Below are 23,836 nucleotides of genomic sequence, written 5' to 3'. Positions count from 1 at the left end.
GAGTAGACCTATGACTTCTGAAGGTGGGGTCTCCATCTCTCTAATCCCACCCCTACCCCCCGAACCCAGAGGACTTCCATGTCCACCACTGCACAATGGCAATTTGGGCACTCTTGAAGGATTCAAATGATGTAATTATGTTCCTTTTCGATCTTCTTTTGAGTTTGGGTAACACAAAGAAGTCTGACGGGGCAAGGTCAGGGTTGTGAAATCGACGAGGCAACGCTTCCCAGTGAAATTCTTAGAGGATACAGCCCTTGCTCCCCTCGGAAAATAAGTTGGCACACTGTTGTGATGTGAAAAAAAATCCTCAATGCAACTTTATCGACTCTTTTCCCATTAACGTAGTTTTTAATTAAAAAAAAAAAAGCCGAGCACCACCATTTCCCCTGGTCAGTCAGTCCCTGGGCTTCCCTGTGTCTTCGGAGAGTTTTCCTTAAGTTGAACCCTTTGCACTTCCAAACAACAGTCACCGTGACCTTCTGGCTGACCTCGCTGTCTTGAATCGAGCTGGCCGGCCCAGCGCATCACTGGAAGCCAGCGCTCTGAGCGGACTTCGCTCTGGGTTACAGCTGTCAGTCCGAGACTTGTCCCCTGTTGTAACCTGTTTCGTAAAATCGTCTTCACCAGCTCCAATTTTGCACAAAAGACACTGGAAAGACTGGTTCCCCGAGCTAGCTCATTTTGGTGTGCACTTTTGGTATCCCTCTAGCCGAATGCTTGCTGAGGTCAACGTGTTCACCGAAATTGAAATTCTGAGCCGTGGGAGAGCTCAACTTCGGTATTGAACACAACACTGGTAATTCTACAGTCTCCTCCCACCAGTTTCTGAAGTGCAGTCAGTTTCATTGGTCAGTTAAGCCTTCCCTCTCTCTTAGTTCATCTAAAAAGGGTTCTCTTATGTGGGTGGCATTCCTGTGAATTTGTTGCCAAGCTTCAATGATTTGGGAAGCTGTCCATATGCATTTTGTGAAAACCTTAGTAGTACCCTCGTTCCCCAAAGGCACCCTAATGAGACCAAGACGAGTGTATTACTGAAAGGACTTGCCTGTAGCAATCCGCTAAGTGCAGGGACGCTCTTAAACTCACGCTGTTTGGAATAAACTCATGCATGTGTTGGCTGGAACCTTTACTAGCAATATTTTTTGACTCACCTTCATGCAATTACAATAAGAACTCAAAGTTCACTTCCGCTGATTCTACCTAGTAATCATATTTCGATGATTTAAAAGAATGATACGATACTGATGGATTTGATGAATCCAAGTGAAAATAATACAAATAAGTGAAAAAAGGAGACTGAAAATATGAAGTGAAAAAATGATGCTAGTTTTGTTAAAAAACAATCTTATAAACGGATTTAGCAACCAAGCCCACAGATCTTATTTTTAAATATCACTTTGATATACTGAAGGATAATAATACTGAATGTTAAATCCAACACTAAGCAAAGCAAATCAGCCACAAGAGAGATTTCAACTCTATTTTCCTTTCTTGATTTATTTCAGGTTACAGTATGTCACCTCAGTCACTTCTTCCCTCCACCCCCACTTGTGTCTGTTACACTGTGGGAAGTGTAACAAGGCTATTTTTAATCCTGCGGAGAAATCCCCACTGACTGCACACACTCGCTCTGCAGACCCTGATGACTCGTCACACGCCCAAGAAATAGATCTTAGAAGGTACTTTTGGTAACAAGACATTTCACGCCAGTAATGCAAGGAGACCAGTTGAAAGAAACAGGGAAGGTAGTCATCCCACCCACCCCAAACCCCCGTTTCTCTTGTACAGTAAACTGGGATGTACTGCTTCACAGAAACTCATCTATGTTTTATAAAGTAATAAAGGAATGTCAAGATTCAGAGGGCACTATGCTATTCCATGAGACTATGTGAAGCTATTTATGATACGACTGCTGTAGGAAAGCAAGCTTAAATACTGCAGCTAATTATTGTGGACTAAATCCACACAAAGGTAAAATAATTTTGACCACTGCTACCTCTGAGATAACCTGCCAGGCTATGTGGAAAAGAGTTTCTTGGCACAACAGCCCATGATGACAAGGACAGCAGAGAGCGCCGGCTACAGAAGAACACGGTAGCTGCTAGTGAGTTCTAGCCCACCAGAATCAAAATGTGCTGGTCTGGGGAGCAAGGGCTGGAGTTTCTGACTTTCAGCTCAACGACCCAAATCACATGCTCAGTATTGTCCATCCCTGGGCAAAACGGTTAAAATACCATGACAAAATGAGGCAGCTTACAATAAGGGAAAAAAGTATTCTAAGATACAGACTGTGGATTATCTGTTAATCAAGGAAAATGGACCCTCGGTGCCCCCACAGAGTGCCTGGGCCTAACTGGTTCCTCTCTACACACCTGGCTGACCAGCTCGGGTATTCCCAAAGCTCTATCGATCTCCTCCAGGCCGTCAAAGTTCCGCAGAGCCAAATACAGCTGATCAAGGAGCGTCCCCTCATCACTTGGGGACTCAGATGCAGGATGTGGACACAGCAAGTCATCAGGAGAGCTGCCAAATGGCTGCCTGCAAAGACACAAACACCATTTTAGTCCTATGAACAGGGAGAAACACTGGTTTTAGACCTTTTTTTCCTTTCCCACTTAACTTCCAGGGTCCAGTGTAAACTACTGTACCAGCCCAACTGGGAAACCAAATGACGATCTAAAACAATAGATGGCAATTCACCCAGCGCCTAAGGCAGGCAGGACACAAATTCTGGTACCCAACATGATTTTCATTACCTTCAATTTGGAGACAGCAAAGGTGAGGCTTACAGAGGTTACCCTGCTTTTTAAAGAGCACAAGGCAAACACGGAGAGGTTGAGATTTCCATGCAAATCTGCTTCCAGTGCCTCCTGCACATTCCTCACACAATACTACACTACCTCCCTCAACTAGTGGGACTGTTTTATTGGTCTCATATTCATGCAAAAGCTGGGACAATGAATAAAGATGAATGAAGAATTGCTGCCTTTGAATTATGATTTTTGGTGATGAATAGTAAATATACTTGGGATGACCAAGACATACACATTTGCCTTGAAACACTGGTTACTTAAGAGCATGAATGGTGAAAGTTCATCTCTGGTACTTCGGGCATGCCATCAGGAGAGACCTAGCCCTACAGAAGGATGTCCTATTCGCTAAGGTTGAGAGTCACACACACGAAAGGTAGGGCAGAAGATCCTCAGTAAGGGGAACTGACCCAGGAGCTATAAACACAGCAAGGACGGTAAGGGTGGGGCAGGATCCAGTAGTGTTTGCTCTCTTGACACAAGGTCATTAGGATTTAGAATACACTAGACCAGTGGTTCTCAACCTTCCTAATGCCACGGCCCTTTAATACAGTTCCTCATGTTGTGGTGACTCCCAACCATAAATTATTTTTGTTGCTACTTCATCACCATTATTTTGCTACTGTTATGAATCGGGCGACCCCTGTTAAAGGGTGATTGGACCCCCCAAAGGGGTCGTGACCCACAGGTTGGGAACCGCTGCTCTAGATGGTACATAACAATGACACCAAAGCATACACACATTTGCCAAAAACTCAGGCTGGATTCAGAAGAGAATGTGGAATGAGGGTTCTCATTGCTGATGTAGGATGGATCTTGGCTGAAATCAGAGAATAAAAATTAAAAAAAAAAAGTTCACCCGTGTTTCATTGACGGACTGCAAATGCATTGGCTATGTGGATCACAACAAAGCATGGATAGCATTGGGCATGATGGACATTCTACCAGGCGATGGAGCCGCGGCAAGGAGAAACTAAGTAACTCTCAACAAAGAAGCTCTGCTACTTGTTTTTTCTTTTTAACTCAGAAACAACTAGACTGAATTTGGTTGGACTACTTGTCAAGGTCAGAGTCAAGTACTGGCAGGATTTGTATCATTACTGAAGCCCCTTAAGAACTGTGGCAACTCACCTTCCTGAGTTACACACGTCAGAAAAGGAGAGTCCCGAAGAGAAAACTGATGTTTTATGGTAATGAGCAATAAAATTCTAACACTAAGCCCCACACTCTACAGTCTATGAAACCTGAATAATTTAAGTCAGTTGAAGAACTGGGGGACTTTAAAAATAGAATTTGTGAGTTCCCTTAACACTGAAAGAAAACAAAAGCAAAAGCCTGTATTTTACCTGTTTCGCATGATGCTCTGCACAAAGGTTACGTTACACCTCATTCAAATTAGTGCTAAAGAAGTTCATCAAGTTAGGAGAGCATCTCACCCCGTTCAGTATATGTCCCTCTACCCTCACCCCTGACAGCCTGACATGTTACTTTGGTCTAGAATTCTAAAATAAGGACATGCTGAATAATTAAAACCAACAACTAAGTTTGAATAGTTATAGTACATTAAAAAGCAAGCCGGACTTTCCAGTTCTCCCTAGTTACTGTTAAAGCAAACCTCTCCCTTTGGCTTACTCTCGCGATGAAGGTTCCTCCCCGGATGTCACCTGCTCCAAGCCTGCCTTCCCTTAGCTGCCAAGGCCTCTCGACCAGGCTGCGCATCTAGCATATTGTGTGCTGCCCGCCAGTTCCGTGCCTAGCTCCATAGGTTCCGCAGCCCCTCCACCAACACTCAGACCCTCGGAGTTGGGGCTTCTTAGACGCCCGACAGCAGCAGCGGGCGAAAACCACACAGCTGCATGTCACGGAAGTCAAGGGAGGAGGAAATTCCCCAAGAGGGGAGACCAACATCGGGATGAGCTGACGGATTTCATCAAACAGAGTTCTTTCTAGTCAGCCAAGGATGGCTGTTACCTCAATTCTCTCCCCAAGCCCTCACTCCCCAAGAATGTGTGGTAAATGCGGCATGGGATGAGTTTTCTTTTTTTAAGCTTAATTCTGTCACCTTTAATTTTTCGTTGGTTTCGTCAGAAGGGCCCTTCTATGCACCCCCATCCAAGGCTGGTAGTCTCCATCTGACAAAACCCACATTCTCTGAACTTGCCACTAGCAAGGGGGCACAGCTCCGTCATGGCCAGCCAGCCTCCTCCACAGCTACTCAGTCTCCCTCAACTCAAGGACCCTTGCCCCCGGCTACGCTGCAGTGTTACTGACCCTGGTGCTACAAGGGCCTGCGTCCAACTGTGCCCAGTCGGAATAGGAGTCACGCACGCCATCTTTCTGGGCGGACCCGGTGCTTGAACACAGACACAGCACACGTCTTCTACAGGACTTCCCCACTGTAGCGGTAGGCGGGACGGTGGCAAGGCTTTGGAGTCCTCATTGCGGCCACATGAGGAGAGCGAGCCACCACTGGGAAAGGGCAGGGTGGTGGGCAGAGTGAGCAACAATGAGGGGAAGGCTCGATGAGGCAGAGGACCACAGTCACGCGGCGAGACGCAGTGGACACAAACCCACAGCCCTCACGGAGAGCGACATCTGCTCTGTTGCATGTGCACTCATCACGCGTCAGAGCTAACTCAAGGGCAACTAAAAACCACAGGAAAGTGTATCCAGGGAGATCCTGGCTGGTGCCAACCGGCACCCACTCAGCCGAACGGCTGGATGCTAGAGGTGCCTTGAAACAAAGGCCTGGGGATCTACTTCTGAAAAGTCAAGCATCCTTTTACTCGGACATAAATGGGGTCTTCTGGAATTGGAACACTTGACAGCAACTGTTTGGTATTTTGCTGCCTAAAAAAAAAATATCTACACACAGACCCTAGGCTGGCGCAAATTAGTAAGTAACCAGAAAAGGCATTAACAATGGCTCCATCACGAATAGAAAGCGGGTGATATAGTGGTTACTGGTGTAGTGGTTGGGCTTCGACCCTCGTGGCTGGCAGTTTGAAACCACCAGCAGCTCCACAGGAGAAAGATGGGCTTTCTACTCCCTTAAACAGTTACAGGCTCAGAAACCCACGGTGGGTTGCAATGATCAGCACTGACTCAACGGCTGTAAGTTTGGGTTTATTTTAATGATCTATTTCATATACCAGATGAATGGGAGGGAGGGGAACACAATGCAAAATGACACTACAGAAGATGGAAACTGAGCTATACATTTATGAGTAGGCACATACCTTATAGACATAAGGCCTAAGTTACTGTCTTTTTATAGTGTATAGTGTCTTTGTTTAGTGTATACTGCGGGGTCTGTAAAATTAAAACACTTGCTTCTAAATAAAGATACAGTAAGAATATAAGCTCCAGACTGTTAAAAAAAAAAAAAGCACGATTTTTATTTTATTTTAAGAAGAAAGGCATGGTGGGAACCTTTGTTATTCATCGTTTTGAATTGCTTTGACAAGAAGGTCACCATAATGCTGGCTATAAATTCCTTCCCACGGTAAGATGAAATAAGTGAGAGAAGTAGCTAAAAACACTAAAACGACTGTAAAAAGTGGTGACAAGCTGTTGTGGTCACAGTTCTTACACATAGAAAGCTGTCAGATGCGACGAAGCAGCGACAGGAGGGGGCAGTGCTGAGTCAGAGCTGCTTGGCAAGCCAAGCGGCTCGCTCGCTCTGTAATTGGGCTGCATACCCCTGGAAGCCTTCCCGTTTTGTCTTAACAGAACCTTCATCTGTTTGGCCAACAGTGAAAGTCCTAACTTTAGCCTGAGTTTTCCCTAGAAACTAGTCTTGACGTTTCGTACAAAAACAACCATCAGCTGCTGGATTTAATTATTTTACTGCAATTGTATTCTGTATGTTGCCATGGAAGTGGGTGGCTCTTAAAAAAATTAAGCAAATATATTTAGAAATAGCACAGCACTCATTGTCACCATGAAATCAGAAAGTGGAAGGGCCGTGAGAAACTTACTACCCTAAGAATGCTGGTGAGGGTTAAAGGCTGGCCTTTCTGCAAGCTACTCCAGCAGGGTGAACACACTGCTCTCTCAGCAGCTCGCCCAACGAGATCCACTTTCGGCTGGAGGTTCTTCCGGTCTCCTCTTCCACTGCTTTGCTTCCACTCAAAGTCCCGCTGGAGGCCGGCAGGGGCGTCACCTGGGGGCTTGTTATAAACCCAGACTCTTGTCCCCATGGCCTCTTTATAGCGGGTGATTGGGAAACACCATTTTAACAAGACCCCACAGGTCATAGGCTCAGGGAGGTCTGAGAAACACTAGTCTTTACTTCTCCCCCTAACTCAGACGGATGACATGTAGTTAATGAAGAAGAGCCTGTTAGCCCTGCTGTTGTGGGTAACTGCAAGGTTGGTGGTTCAAACCCACCAGATGCTCCACAGTCTAGTTACAAGGCTTTCAACTCCTATAAAAATTGACCGTCTTGGAAACCTACAGGGGCAGATCTACTGGGTCCTGTTGGGTCACTGACTCAATCAACTTGATGGCAAGGAGATAGAGCCATAAAGCCACGATTCCTTATGCAATGCACTGTAGTTGTGTACTCTATGCCTGCGGCTATCATCCCTCTTTGGAGGGAGTTCTCTGCTATACAAACAGACAGGATTGAGTCTTGACCTTAGTAGTGTGAACTAAGGTACATCCTTTGTTTCCTTAGGGGGTTGCCCTCAATATCTACTAAAGACAAAAGCACAACTCTATCAAAGAAACCCCAGAGCCCTCAAGAGCACATTCCAGATCTGAATTGGCAGAGGCACCCGATGGAAACCACCCGAGGGTCCATGAGACAGAGCTATGGAGCCTGGCTGAGACCAGAGGCCGAGGCAAGGAAATCATGAGCCAGAACAGAGGAGCAGCATGAGGCAGAGCAGTGGGCTGGCTTTCTGGCCCATGGAGGCAGACACCAAGGAACCGTGTGGCTGAGAGGCTCCCTCTACAGGGAGACTTGGCTGCTGGTGGAGGAGAGGCGTAGCTATGGACCAATGACTGTATCTTGTCTGCTTCCTGGTCCTAACCTACCTCCCTAAAAAAACCTCGGTAATTGTTCAGTATAGCTGTGCGCTCGGTGAGTTTATGGCAATGGGCTACTGAACACTGCGGGAGGCGCAGTTCACTCATGTCAGAGGAGGTCGAGAAAGAGGGAGGTGGAGCACGTCTGCCACAGGGCAACAGGGAAGTCAGAGGAGGTCAGATATCCTCCCCCACCACCCCCCCCAACGCATCATTTTCACAATCGGTCGGTGTCCCTATATCTCTTTAAAGCCCTGACCCAGCAGTTCTCTTCCTCCCACCCCCCAGGAAAAGAAGATAAACAAAATCTTTCCCTTCACATACTCTAATGTTGGGCCCACACTCATGTTCTGTTGTATATTTCTTACTCTTTGAATCGTCTGATCTCTTCATTACTTCCTGAAGATACACAGAGAAAAACAAGCACCCTAACCCCTAATCCTGAACCTGTGCCATGTTGACAAGGACAAAGCATGACACAGCCCAGGCGAGGCCTCACGGTGAAGCCTGTGCAGGAAAACCAGAACAGAACCAGGCAGAGGCCCTGGCCATATATCCCACCGGCAGGAGATTCCAGCAATCCTGGTGCCTGCATCATGGAAGGATTTGACCACGTATTATACAGTTACGGACTTGAGGCACGAACCCCCTCAGGGCAAAATACTCAATCTGTGGTCAAGTGTCTACTGAACTGCTGGGTCAACTCCTCACACACAAGCCTCCAGGTCAGATTTCTCCAGCAGTCACTGGAAAGGTGAACGGCCTACGCTTCCTCATAATGGACTTCAGGGAAATGGTGCCTGCATCATTTTCATCTCCACATTGCCTCGAGCCCAGGGCCCAATGGACTTGCCTGCCTCGGGCTGTCAGGCTGCCCACCCAGCCAAGCCGGCAGAAGCCCCACGCTCATTTCTGCTTCGGCCCCCACGCTCCCGTGGAACTTCTATAATGACGACAAAGCAATCCGGGGTTTTATGGTGATGTCAGGTCTGCATAAAGTAGGGAATTGTCAAAGAGGAAAATAGGATGGACCAGCCTGAGCCTCCTCTGAGGCCCTAGGAGCACTGTTACTCATTGTGCAGACGAGAGGCTTGCTCAGTGTGCTGGATTCCGTTGAAGGAACTTGAACTAGGCTGGAGGGGCCCAGGCGAGCAGTGACTGCTGCTTCTGGGAGGAACAGATGCGAGTCCCCTCTGGAGGGCAGCAAGGATAGGTAGCAGAATTTCCCCCCCCGCCACCCGTTTCACTATAAACTCCCTCCAAAAAGTGTGTGTGTGTGTGGGGGGGGGGGGGGATGGGACAGCAGGCAGGTCACAAGACTTAGAACAAGTCATTCTGAGTGCTCAGATAAAGAAAAGAAAATAAGGATGAATGCAAGGTTAAAAGAGATGAAGAGAGGATTCCAGAGAGAGTAATTGTAACAGATTAAAACAAGTAATAACCCAAAGAACACTGGGGATCAAAAAGCAGCACGATTGAGTTCAACATCGCTGAGGGATCATTAGTAAAGGGGAATGTAGACAAGAATCAGTCATCCTGAATGGAGCGGAGAGGCAAGGAGATGGGAACGCGAATTAAAGAGGACAGAACAAGAGGGAAAATGGGACACAAAGCAAAACATAAAACCTAATCTAAAGAAAAGCTGAAACACTCATCTAATTAATTAGAGTCCCAGAAAAAATGGAGAAAATGAAGGAAAGATATACAGAGACAATGGTTAAAATATTTCTAGAATTTGTAATATGATACCACATATTTTTTAAAGTACAATATACATATTCCAAATACCAAGCAGGATAAAGAAATAATCCACACATAGATATAGTACAGTAAAACCACAACTTAGCAAGAACAAAGAATGTTTTAAAAACAATTATATGGAAAAAGTGACTCACAAAACAAAGAAACAAAAACAGATTGGCAAAAAGCAAAGCAAAGACTCAATCAAGTCCCACGATATACCATTTCCAAGGTCAAAAATTTCTTCAATGGCTTAAAGTTTGAATTCTTCCGAGTTTGGTCTTTAAGAACCTCCACAATCGATATTATGACTAGTCTACTTGCTCAGTCATACCTTCTGATCCTGCTCTTCACAGACCCTATACGTCGGCCCCAAATTAACCACCCTCTGACCCCCGTGCCTCCACAGGGTGCTGTGTCTGTCACTCTGGACCTTGCCCATACTGCCCATACTGCTCTCACTGGCTGGACTGGCTTGCTGTCATGCCTGCCCCCTGAAATTACACCCTTTCGAGGTTCTGACACCTTCTTAATATCCTAAGGGCATGACCTCCTGAAACAAAGTTTATTTCTCTTAGGTCATTTATAATTAGCTATCAGTGTCCACATTTTATTTTCCAGCTAAATTACAACTTCTCTGAAGGCATGTTCCAAGTCTCACTTAACTTCTGGTTCTGCTCTGCCTCCACTCCCTGCCCAGCAGGCAGTGTCAGCGGAGTAGACGAGGCCGCGGGGACCTACTATTCAAGAGAAAACGAGAACCTATAACACATCTTAGGCCGAGTTAAAAGGCGCTAACCCGTGGGGGAAGCAGGAGGAGAGGACAGAGAGACAGAAATGGCGTACGAAGTAAAAGAGAACCGAACTTTTTGAAGCCCCAATGATATACAAAGGCAAAAACCCCAAGTGTTCTGCCATGAAGTAGATTCCGACTGCTGGCAACTCTCTAAGGACAGAGTAGAATTACTCTTTAGGGTTTCTGAGACTGTAAATCCTATGCAAACAGACAGCTGTATCTTTCTCTGGAAGAAGGGTTGGTTTGTTTGAACATGGCTTCAGGAAAATGGCTAACAGTTCTGCAGGCTGGCAAGTCCCAACTCCTGGGTCAGGCTGGAGGTTTCTCCTGACTCAAGTGGTTGCATGGGCTGACAACTCAAAGTCAGGTCAGGTGGCAGGCTGCTGGCTCATATCCCAAGCACCATGGGTCAGAGAAGGATGAGCAGTGAGAATGAGTGAGCTTTGCCAGAACATCTCTATGCATTGGATACACTCTTAAAAAAAAAAAACTCTTATTTGAGATAACAAAGGATAATTACACAAAACTGATAAGCATGGCCTGCCAAGTTGACACACAAATTTAACCATCACCAAAACAAACAAACCCAAACTCAGTGATTCTGAGTCACAGTGACCCGACAGGGCAGAAGTGTCCCTGTGGATTTTCGAGACTGTAACCCTTACAGAAATAGAAGAGCCTTCTCTTTATCCCACAGAGTGGCTTGTAATTTCGAACTGCTGACCATGAAGTTAGTAGCCCAATGGGTAACCACTAAGCCACCAGAGCTCCTGTTAACCATCATATGTAGGTTTAAAATAACTTACAGAATTTATGCACTGGACTCACCTGTTCTGGTTGGCAAATGATGCCTGGTCAATAGGCAGAATGCTCTCCGGCCAGGGGGCGGTCTGATTTGGTGGAGCTTGTTGCTGGTTATACTGGGGACCCCCCATAGTCATCTCTAATTCAGAGGGCCCTAATATTAGAGAAGAACAAGCCTTACACATCTGTAATCAAGGAAACCGGCTTCTGCTCTGTAATTAATAGACGTCTAGTTTATGAAAAATGAAAGAAAAGCATAATATATGGACATAACAAAATGGAGTATTTGTTTTGAAATATAAATCAAAAAATAAAAATAAGGACTCACAAATTATTTTAGAGATTATAGGGATTAGTGGTTCTAAACTTTTTGCTCTTAAAACTTGAAAAAAGTTCAATGCCATCAAGTCCATTCCAACTTGTCTTGACCCTACGTGACAGAGCAGAGCTGTCCCCTTGGGCTTCCAAGGTTGTAAATCTGTGTGTGTGTGTGTGTGTGGTGTAAATCTTTACAAGAGCAGACAGGCTCATTGTTCTGACTTTGCTACTGAATGCATAGCCCACGATACCACTAGGGTTCCTTTCTGTTGTTGTTTTTAAATACTTTTATTGGGGTTCTTATATCGCTTATCACAATCCATACATTCGTCCATTGTGTCAGGCACATTTGTACATATGCTGCCATCATTTCAAAGCATTTTCTTTCTTCTTGAGCCCTTGATATCAGCTCATTTCGCCCCTCCCACCCTCCCTTATGAACCCTTGATAAGGTATTGATTATTGCTTTCATATCTTACATCGTCCTCTGTCACCCTTCACCCACTTTTCTGTTGTCTGTCCTCTTAGGAGGGGCTAATATGTTGATCCTTGTGATCGATTCCCCTTCTTCCCCCCCACCTTCCCCTTATCCTCCTGGTATCTCGATTCTCATTGATGGCCCTGAGCGGTTTATCTATCCTGGATTCCCTGTGTTTTGGGCTCTTATCTGTAGCAGTATGCATGCTCTGGTCTAATCCAATTTGTAAGGTAGAATTGAGGTCATGATAGTGGGGGGGAAGGAAGCATTAAAGAACTAGAGGAAAGTTGTGTGTTTCATCACCCTGACCAGCTCATCCTTTCCTTGTGACCCTTCCGTGAGGGGATGTCCAATTGTCGACAGATGGGCTTTGGGTCTCCATTCCATCCCCAACCACCACCACCCCCTTTCATGTTGGGTATGAATTTGTTCTGCGTCTTAGTTGCCTGATACCTGATCCCATAGACACCTCATGATCACACAGGCTGGTGTGCTTCTTCCATGTGGGCTTTGTTATTTCTCAGCTAGATGGATGCTTGTTGATCTTCAAGCCTTTAAGACCCCAGACGCTGTATCTTTTGATAGGCCAGTACCATCAGCTTTCTTCACCACATTTGCTTATACATCTGTTTTGTCTTCAGTGATAGTGTTGGGAAGGTAAGCATCACAGAATGCCGGATTAGAACAAAGTGTTCTTGTGTTGAGGGAGTACTTGAGTCGAGGCCCAATGTCCATCTGCAACCTTAATTCTTAACATGGAGATATGAGTACATATCTCATTATATATGTATTTACATATATACATGCCTGTATTTAGACCTCTGTAAATGTCCTTTGCCCCCTGGTTGTTTCCTATATTTCCCTTTACTTTCCTCATGTGCCACCATCATGTTCAGCCTTCATTCAGGTTTAGTAATTCCTTGCTGCTACATTGCCCTTGATTAAGCCCCACTAGGCATCCTATGCCCTTCTCTCCATTGGTATTTGTTAATTTGTTATTCCCTTGTCCCTGTGTTGGTTTCCCTACCCGCACCTTCCTTTCTCCCACCTCCCCGTTCCTGTATCCTCCCAGAACCACCAGTCCCGTTCTTTTCTCTGCATGTCTATCTAGATAAGATAGGCAGGATAAACAGTTCGGAGTTAAGACCTTTTTTATACTCTTTTAAAAAGCTTTTGCTTATATAAGTTATATGCTTTGGCTAGCTAATGTACTAGAAATGAAAACAAAATTTCAAAAAGATTATTTAAAATCTTGTCATAATAAATTCATTATAGGTGAGTTATAAAGAAGATTTTAAAATAATAAGTGGAAAATATGTTAGAAGAGTGGCACAGTTCCACATTTTTTGGCATACTGTATCAGCACTGAGATTTAATAGGAGAGGTAAAATACCATTATCTGCTGTGCCTAAAATCTGTTGTGATATTTCTCTGGAACTGCTGGAAAATTCTACACGTGTACGAGAAGAAGAGCAAAGAAGGCCAATGGTATCTTAGCATCTCACTATGAAAACGGTTTTGGTCTCAGTCTCTCAAAGACTCTTGGGCAGGACAGTTTCAAGGTACAGATCCTACATTTTACATTGCACTTGGGTTATTCTTCCACCAGAGCCAGGGAAGACAGGGCAAGAAGCACTGAGAACTCAAGCACGTTCTTTATCACACGTTCTTTTTGGAGGCTTAAAGCTACTGAATGTTACAAAGTCCTTTTATTGTCATGACCTGCACATCCATCAACTCGCCCCGTCTTCCACTCTACCTAGGACTGCCAGGAGTCAAGGGTGACTTGGTGGCAGTGGGTTTCCCATCACAACAGATAATTTTCTGTTGAGTTCACAGCTTTTTGGAATTTATTAAAAAACCAGGGAGATTTAGTAACACCCAAAAGCTGTATTTCAAGCTTAAAAGTTTGATATCCTTCAGTGAAATGAAGACGACTATGGAGAAATTAAATTTCTTGGCAATTTTGTACAGAATTTGGTGGTTTTAGCATTGTTGTTGATTTAACACAACATTCAAATTACACCACCTCACACTGGGGAACCTCTCATGAATTCAAAATACATTCGATGCAGAAGGGCACTATATCTGTTGCCTCAAAACCACCACACCAGGTGGTGCTGAGCAACTAAAGAACTGGGTCAGCGTTAACCTGGTGCCAAAGTTAGGATGAGAGTTCTGGATTAGCTCGCCAAATCAATCCCAAGAGCTTCCTGTGATTTAGTGCTTGTTCATTGTGCAGTATCCACGTACACGGAACAGTACACAAACACTAACTTATTTTTGAATTATTCTAATGTACAAGATAACCTGAAGGTTAACATGGCCATAATTACACTCTCAAGCATGAGTTGCAAAGATCCTAACTTTCTGTAATATAACAGCTTTATCGAGACATAGTACACATACCATACATTTCACCCATTTCAAGATTCAGTGGTTTTTAGCACACTTAGAGTTGTATGGCTATTGCTATAATCAACTCTAGAATATTTTCATTGCTGCCCCCCACCCCATCACAAAAGAAGTCCCATACCCACTAGGAGCCAATCTCCATTCCCCCAGGCCAAAGCAACCATGAATCTACCTTCCACCTCTCTAGACTTGCCTAATTGGGCAGACCATTAATTTCAATAGCTTGTGCACTGAATCCAATTCATATGAAGTCTAGCGCTCATCATATTTTGTGAGTTGTTTCAGGAGACCTTGCAGTTCAGAGAAGACCGGGGAGGACCTAGTTCAGACGTGCAGGCGGGTAGCCCTGGAACTTGCATGTGTAAATGCCTCAGATGCTTTTGACAATTGCCTGGATTTCAGAAGCACTGCTGTAGAATGTAACGATTTCTTGATTTTTAAAAATATCACATCATCTTTAGAGCATGACACTAATTCACCAAAAAGTGACAGCTGATAATTTAGTGAGACTGAAGTCTCACAAAGGTAGCTTCTCTTATGTGCCTGGAAAACTAGGGAGATTCTATGCTCCTCTGATAGGTCCCCCAAATGCTACCGGTGACAGCTTAGCGTGTGTGTGCATGCGGGGGGTGGGGGGGAAGTAACCTAAACTGCAAATTAGAAGCAAGTCAGGACAGAAAGCTGGACTCTGTTACTCTCCTCTTAAGAAATGATTAAAAAAAATAGATGCACCGAGCGCACCCAACCGTCTTACCTATGTTCATGTGAGACGGAAGCATCTGTCTTTGGCCAGGCTGGCTGTTGGGTCGCATGGACATGCTGGCTGTTGGGTTCCGAATCATGCCTCCTTGGATCGGCCGGTTCATGGCACTGGTGGTAGCGGCACAGGTGACTCTCACAGCAGAATTCTGTGGTGCCCATTCTCCAGATGGCATGGTGGGCCGAGAAGGATTACTACCCATCATTCCTGCATTCAAACCAAAGAAAACTGAGCAATGTAGTAAGGGAAAACATATTCAGCATGTATGAACACCAAATTCATGTTCTTTACAAGACAACTCTTCTGTAATATACAGTGTAACATTAGCCAACCCTGTCACCGGGGGAGATAGTGGTTCTTGGCTAAAAAAATAAGAGTAAGCAATTACAACAATCTTAAAAAAAGGAAACATAAACATGTGACTTGCCACTCCTTATAGTTTGTAAAAAGTGTTAAAATGGTTCCTATAGGTAATGAGAAACGGGTGCTGTGGCATGTGGATAACCCCAACTTCCTTCCTCAGGAAGTGAATCACATTAGCTGATATGCACGTTAATGCTTTACTTTCCAAAAGGGAGGTGAGAGCAAGGGGTAGACAAGTTAAAACTGACCATCAATACTCTTCATTTATAAACCCAAACCACAGAGAACTATCCTGAACCCACGTGAGACTCTGACGTCCCAGAATCCCCTTCAGAGTATTAGAATTTGTTAAACATCAAAGTTGACCTCTGTGGCATGGGAGAAATTTCCGGATCCTTTGGGTATTTCTAAGCCAAGGCAAGGGAAATCCGACTTGCTCAGTAAACCGGGACTACCGCATGAGTGATTATACTGATCCAGGATGGGCTAGGGCAGATTTGTAAAAATCCATTTATGATTACGTTATTAGCAATCATGCGACTACAAAGAACAATGAGAGCAAAGCATTGCCAAGCCGCATCAAGGGATTCATGGTAACCTAGCATTTGGTGAGAGTTGCTGTTCTGTGGAAGGGAGACCTCAAATGAAGTCCCCCATAGATGTGCACAAGCTCCGCCTCCAAAACGATGGCAAACAACTAAAAATAGGGTATGCTTAACAAATGGAGGGAAGATGTATTGTGGGCGTTTCTTAACATGCGAAACAAGAACGTGTTATATTAGAATGATTAAGGCTGAAAGGGAATTAATTCGATTGAGAAAGTTAGAACAATGCTACATATTTTAAAAACAACTTTAAGATTAGATTTGAACAATCTAAAGCTATAATGGGAGGCTAGGCATTTTATTTTTTCAGAAACCTATGATTTACATAATGTAACAAGATTATGGAGAGTCTAGAAAATGGAAAAGAAGTCCACACTCTGAAACCAACCATAGTACTGCAATTCAAATGGGCATTTCCCTTTACTCTTTTTCCTTGTGTGGAACCTAAGTCCTACATGACCTTCCCGGCCCAGACATCTGGGATCTCTAGACGGTCCAGACTAAGCAAAAACAATACCAAGAATCAAAACACCCACAAATACAAGTTCTTTTCATAATGGCCTCTCATTAGGAAGCTCAGCATGCCGCTGTAGCTATTGATAAAGAGATGTTCTAGGGTACGGGACATGGCGGCAATAACGATCACTTCTGCTGTCATGATTAATAGATGGAATTGAATGAAACTTTAGGGATATGCTTGCTGCGATAATAGGGATTCCACTTAGGAAACGCATCTAGGCAATGTGGTAGACAACTTAAATTGTAGCAGGCCAAGGTCCAAATCAGATTACAAGTACCGCGAAATCGTCCAAAACAGAGCCCTGGACCATATCTACAAGTTACGATTTGGGCTAGGCTCATTATTATTTAAAGCTTTTTCTTTTCACTCGGTCATATTTCAGAAGGAGAATGGGATAGCCATATATTTGAAGACTGGTTAGATGTTAAACTTCCAGTCTGAACTTCTCCAGAAAGCAACCATCAGCATTAGACAGCTTTGGCGACCTCAGGAGGTTGTCACTGGAGACAGCAATTTGAATTCACATATGCCCCCAGAAAAGCACCTGCGAGAAAGGAAAACCAACTGGCTTGATTAGAACCTGATCAAAGTAATGATCACAGCCTTCCCGGACAGTTTTCCGACGCGTCCTCAGCCATTCCTGTGAAAACCTGCACAACGTTGTTATCTTCAGATGTTAGTTTCTAACACTGGAAATTCACTTGGACAATTCTGCTAATTTGATGTGGACGAATGCATCATTGTCATCGAGTTAAATAACCCACCAATAGCTGAGCAGTGCATTTGAGCCCTTACCTGTGCTACTGTTCCCTAAATTTCCTTGGTTTCCTATCATCCCTTGATTACCCATCATTCCTGGCTGAGGTATCACTGAGTATGGACTACTGTTTCTTATTGGTGGGAAAGGTCCAGCACCAGTTGGGCTTTGCAATGTGATGTCAAGTGGTAAATTCTGGTTTGGCAATAACCTGCCCAGCTGCCCTGGTCGTGGGTTATTAAAAGCTAAGGAGAAAACAAATGAAAACTGGAGGTTAATATTAAGATAACGGAAGAGAATAGTGATAGTAGCAGTGATTAGGGAGAATGTTTTCTATAAAAGAACAACAATATGCTTGTCAGGGACAACTGCATACATGAAAGACAAATTCAAAGATGAAAACATGCGCAGTGGCAAAAAGTAGACCCATAATCTAATCAACGTATCTTCAATGTCCTTCCTAATCATTTGGGAGGTGGGAGAAGGGAAAGACCAGACACATATTAAGTCCCCTGCCCCATACACACACACACACACACACACACACACACACACATAATTCATACACACGCACAATTACTTTATTAGGGGCTCTTAAAGCTCTTATAATATTCCCATACATCAATTGTATCAGGTATATTTGTACATATGTTGCCATCATCATTTCCAAAACATTTTCTACTTGAGCCCTCTTTCCCCCCTCCCTCCTTCATTTATATATTGTTATTGCCATTTTGTACCTTGCACTGTCTATTCTGCCCCATATTTTTATCCCTAATGCTAATTCCTAACATTCAGCGGTATTTGCTAAGTAAATACAATTTATTTCAAGACATAAAGAAGCATTACTTTATCACAGCTATAAATATTTCTTGTACTAAACTCATGCACATGTGGTTTGATGTTAGACGATCATGTCCTAATTGGACACTTTTCTAGGATTAGCATTATGTCAAAAGTTACCCACTGAGAGTAACATCTTCAAGTATACTGCCTCCCACCAGAAGTTAGTATTAAGTAAAAGAGCTTTAGAGCCTCATTTATTCTTCTAGTGCAGTATTTTTAAGGTGCAGATACATTTCAACCTGAAAGTATTTTTATGGTTAGCTCACAAGATTTTCTTCTAGTGTACTGAGCACTAGAAGAATGCTTTATTCTATTCCATAGACAACTAATAATTTGATGACATTGCTATTAATTTTTGGATATCTAAATACTAGGAATTATTACGCTGATCCATTAACTATTAAAACACTTCATTTTCTCAGAAAGTTTTTTAAAAATGGAAAGCGCATCTTTAAAATTAAGCTCTTGATAATAATAATTAGCCTAGAACAGAAAGAGTATTTTCTCCCAAACTACTGGACAATTTTTACCACCAGGTTGGTAAAATGAATGTTCACAGTAAAGGGAGAGTGAGTTCTTAATAAACTTAGGGTGACTTTAAGTAAAATGAAAGTGGTAAAATATGGTTACCACTGATAGACGGTAGGAGGACTTCAAGTATTACTTCAAACTGAACAGCTTCAAATGTGCTTCGGAAACCCATGCAGGTCAAGGTTCCATGTGAAGCCAATGTCAACATCAAGACCCGCAAGGGACTGGGCAAGATCTTTTTAATGTGAAAAATGACGTGTTTCCAGAAGAATCTTCTTAATAGTATATTATCCTAAAAGATCTACACTATCTTACTTTTCTATTTTTAAAGTATTCAGTTATTTATTAAAACACATAAAATATATTTTAAACACCATTTCTAAAGGTAGCAAGAAGAAGAAAAGAAAATTTAACCATGATTCAGAGAACACTAGCAATGTAGGTTAAATTTCCTTCCATGATGTTGGAAAACGTTAAATAGACTCCATTTTGAAGTGTTGTTTCAAAGGATCAGGCCAGTAGAGGGTGCTATTTGATCACAGACACCCTGAAGTGACTAAGCGGTTTGCATCAGATCCGAATTTTCTTGGTTTCTGAGAGCAATTACATGCAACTTTCGTGACACAACCCCCAGTATCTCATACTCACTGCTCTGTGACATTCGCAGTGCTGTTTTCTGGGCGCCAACAGGTGTGACAGGGCTGTTTTCAGCTGTGAGTTGCATGAGGTCATTGATGATGGCTTGCTTGTCAACTGATCCAGTAGGGGCGCCTGGCCTCGTGTCTGGGAAAAGCTGTGGTAATTGACTGTTCTGCAAATCATCCAAAATCTCCTCCAAATTGTCCAGCTCACTGCCAGGCTGTGGTTAACAAACAGAAGAGTTTATCCAGCTCCACCCCAGTGTGGCCCCGGCAGTACCACTGGCACACATGCACTTAGAGACCAAAGTGGGAATAAAGCCCCACTGGCATACAAAGGATGCGGAGAGACAGCACACCTCAAGTCTTAACAGTTAATAGACCATCTTTCTGTAAATTAACTGAACAAAGGACAAGTCATTTAATCTCTTGGTTCTTGCCTCTCCTGTCTGTACAGAGAGAAATGGCTGAGTTAGAAAGAATGTTTCTCTTTCCAGTGCTGGGACTCACTGGCATCACACTTCTATTTTATGCTAGTCATGCACACATATACGTCTAATAAAGACACGACTTACAGTCCAAGTCTAGGCTTTGTGGTTACGACTCCCCATTATGAAACAACAACAAACTAATATAAAATATGATTCAATTTGCACTACATCAGTATTTTAGCAAATGAACATTACCTTTAAGGAAGTTTTTTTTTTAAAGAGCCGGGGGGAGAGAAAAACAAGCTTGGGGCAGAGCAACCATGAACTCGTAAGCGGTGCTTTCTCACCTAGTGTTTTTCTTCTTAGCCTTTCCGTTTCAGAGGACGCTGGCTTTCTCGGTCACCCACCAGATTAGGCGACAAGATGTGGAAAAGCAGGGCAAATACTGACTGCTTCCAAACATAGCACCTATTAGCCTGATTTCACAGAAGCCAAAAAGGGCTTCTTTCTTAGGGCTTTTTTTATTCGTTTAAAAATAACAACCTTTTCAATTACCATCATAAAAATAGTAAATATTATCACTATTTCAAACTTAGTATTTTTTCCTTAAAGAGGAAACCAATCATTTTATACATATTCTTTTTTAAAAAAGAAAGCATATTCTTTTAAGTAGAATCTGTCTATATGCCAGGCTATTAAAATCAGAAAATGACAACCACAGAAGAAAGGAACCAAGTTAAATTCTAGGACTATTTTCCAGTGAAGAACTCACTCATTCACTCATAGCAACTCTATAGAGCAGAGTAGAAAGCCTCCTCTTTCTCTTGCATAGCAGCTGGTGGGTTCGAATTGCTGACCTTGTGGTAAGCAGCCAAACCCATCATAACCCACCGTGCCTCCAGAGCACCGTTCCGAGGAAAAAAGTGGTTAAGAATTATTTTCTTGATGTGGAGGTGAAAAATAAAAATTAGGCAGCGTTTCTAAGGCCTCTGGCTTAAACTTTAAGTCTTCACATTCTAATTTAAATAAAAAATCCCTTTCATTTACCCGGACCATTACAAATGAAATCATTTACTTTTGAAAGGAAATTATATGTAAAGCAAATGTCAGCCCACATTGTCAACATACATCCTCTCCCACGTGAACGGGCTGTTCTTTCATGGCATGCATTTCCAGTGTTAGGAAGGAGAGATCAAAGGGACATTTTATTTGATTCTTTGTAGAGACAAGTCGCTTAGCGAAAACTTGGGAGAGTTTCCGAGACCTTTCTGATGAATTGTCAGGAGCCGACCTGGTCAGTTCAGCCACCCTGAGTTTGTGTCCACCAAAAGGGAAGGGGACCAAACATGAGGTTACCTTGCTCAGGTAAGAGTTAGGTTGCAAAGTGAACACCTTCCGGTAAAGACAGACACAGAGACAAGAAGATCCACTTAAACTCCTCAGGCAGGCAGGGCCCTGCTATCTTCTGGGGCAACACAGTTCCTCTTTCTTCCAGAGTGGGCAGAAACAGTGTTGCTGGTGCTTTGGTTAAGCCACAAACAAAGTCGTTTGTGTTCAGGGCTACAGACGCACACAACAAAGCTTGTCACTGCGTGTTCACGCTGTTAGAAGCACCGGGGATCGAAATACCAGCAAACTCCTGTCCCCAGCTCAGGATCACTCAACCAGGGCGGACATGAGCAGCTGAACAGTGGACAACAGTCCTCACACCACTTAGTTATTTCACGGTAACCACTTCTTTATTTCCCTGCATGCATGCAGCCGGCTCCATGCAAGGGAAATCAGCGTACGCATTTTGCTGAGTACAGTTTACTTTCACACAAACATTTCTCGCCCTCTCAGGACAAAGCCTGGCAGGTAATGCACGGCACTCAGCCGACACGCTCAATTTCTTTAAACCACATCAACCTACAATTCAGAAATGTTCCCGACTCATACGAATTTCTCACAGCATTCCGACAATTTCTGAGAAAAAATGTGAACTGAATATCCTTATTGTTTTACATGAAGACAGCTCCAGAGATTAGAAAGAAGCTCTAATAAGCTGGTTTTATCTCTTCTCTGAGAAACAAAGCCTCTCCACAACAATGCTGCCTTGTACAATGTGTTTCTAGCGAGCGACCCTGTACCTCGGTCTGTGTGTGGGGCGAGGGCGATGGACTGGCTTGAGCACTACATTGCCTTTTGAGAAAGCTTTCCAGATTGTGTTCAAGGAGGAACCGCTAAAACGAACAGGTTCATATAACAAGTGACAAAATAGACACTGTTTCCCGCAGTGCTTCCTCCTATATTTATGGCGTATCTCCCCCAATCCCACTTATTTACAAAACACAGGGTTTATAACAGATGGACAGCAGTCCAGCTGTAAACTCCATCTTTCCTTTTCATTGCCTTTTTCCCATGCAAGTATGGTTTTATCATAAACCATCCTGGATAGATAATTATCATCGTTTTAAAGACTTCTAATGGTAGAATTCATGATCTTTCCATTCTAATCCACTCCTGTATTTAATGAGACTCAAGTTAAAGCCAATATTATATATATATATATACATTTAAAATGTTAAAGTGTATTTGGATGGCTTACTGCTGCATATACTTGTGTATACGCTGAGTTTTACAGCACATTTTTAATGCAGTTTTTGTTGTGGTAACATTAGGTGCCTCGGCTGATATTCGAGTCAGCTTATACTCGAGTCTATATGGTAGGCTATGTTTATTTTAAGAGATAACTTAAAAGAATTAACCCACTATTTCCCTTGGTTTCTTTTTATTAAATTATAAGTTCAAAAAATAAAAAAAATCTTTTCCAAATGTTTATCTCAGCCTTTTAACTGTGAATCATTGTAACAGTGATCAGAAAGAGAACATTTATTTGTCATGAGAAAGCCTTGAAGAATCTTCTTGATGTTGTATATCAAAAGGAACTGGTCCTATGAAGACCAACCGCTACGGACCCTCTGAATTACTTATGCTTATCACATGAAAACTGCAGGAAGAAGTTGCCCCTTCTGGAGATAGTATTGATTTGTCTGTGTTTACTCCATGTCACTTTCTGGAGTACCCATTTAACATCAATTATCATGAATTGACTTTAGATTCTTCATGGAGATAAAGTCAGACTGTCCATAACCTTCAGGCTATTCAGGAACAGAGTCTTATGACCCAAGGCATTTTCTTCCGAATTCATGCAAGTTTTATAAATGACAGATTTGGTTACTTTAAGTTTCTGGTGTTCTAACATTTCCTCCTTTAAATTTCTTTTTTTTTTTTAAAGCTTTAATTCTCAACAAAAGTTTTTCTAGTCCTTATCTACTCTGTTAGGCACAATTCCTTTGCCAAGACACAAAGATTAATGCCTTCCTTTAAAATGCTTTGCCCAGACACTTCAAATTTTGCTTAGGTATCTATTTGAATGCTCAAATTAGTCACATCAATTTGAATAGTTACTTTAAACTATTTCAGGCAGAAAATGAGTCAGAAAGATTATTTATAAAAGTTCCACAAAATGAAAATTGGACTAGATTTAATTTTTTCATTTTCTCGTTTTATGAATTTTTCATGTGTCAAATCAACTTGTTCTCTGAAGGAAATATAAAGAGCACATGAATATTAATAACATATATTATAATAAATTACACAAGTTTTCTATTTTTTAATGTATAAAAATGTAATTTACCACCATTGCCTAAAATTAAATTGTTAAAAAATGGTAATACAATCCTACAACATAAAGTTTCAAAGCAAGTCCTATTTTATAATATGGTTTGCCTCTCTGATGGAGCCAGACAAGCCAACTCACATGAGGAAGTGCTACCCAGCACGGAGGTGTATCAACCAGGCTCCCCTGGGTGAGTGCAGTGTATCACTTTAAAGAGAGTACACTTGTCATATTTCCTGTTAGTTATGAAATCCTGTAGAAACAAACGCTGTTTAAATACTCTACCCAGTAAAGAGTGCTATTTTAGGCATAACAGTGTCATCGAA

General features: G+C 42.9%; 1 protein-coding gene across 2 annotated transcripts in view; it reads right to left on the bottom strand.

The window, feature by feature from the left end:
- Nucleotides 1-23,836, bottom strand: part of NCOA2 (nuclear receptor coactivator 2) — a 313,783-nt gene that overhangs the window by 15,252 nt on the left and 274,695 nt on the right. Inside the window, exons 12-16 of one of the 2 annotated variants that reach the window (XM_075549588.1) lie at nucleotides 19,429-19,639; nucleotides 17,442-17,648; nucleotides 15,153-15,365; nucleotides 11,212-11,341; nucleotides 2,376-2,541 (exon numbers count right to left, since the gene is read on the bottom strand). In XM_075549588.1, the coding sequence (XP_075405703.1) occupies nucleotides 2,376-2,541; nucleotides 11,212-11,341; nucleotides 15,153-15,365; nucleotides 17,442-17,648; nucleotides 19,429-19,639 (927 nt within the window). The remainder of the gene's footprint in view (nucleotides 1-2,375; nucleotides 2,542-11,211; nucleotides 11,342-15,152; nucleotides 15,366-17,441; nucleotides 17,649-19,428; nucleotides 19,640-23,836) is intronic. The other variant, XM_075549589.1, reaches the window with a different exon arrangement.

Source organism: Tenrec ecaudatus, chromosome 5 (genome assembly GCF_050624435.1).
Source record: "Tenrec ecaudatus isolate mTenEca1 chromosome 5, mTenEca1.hap1, whole genome shotgun sequence".
Taxonomy (NCBI): Eukaryota; Metazoa; Chordata; class Mammalia; order Afrosoricida; family Tenrecidae; genus Tenrec; species Tenrec ecaudatus.
This window is presented reverse-complemented; position numbering and strand designations above follow the sequence as displayed.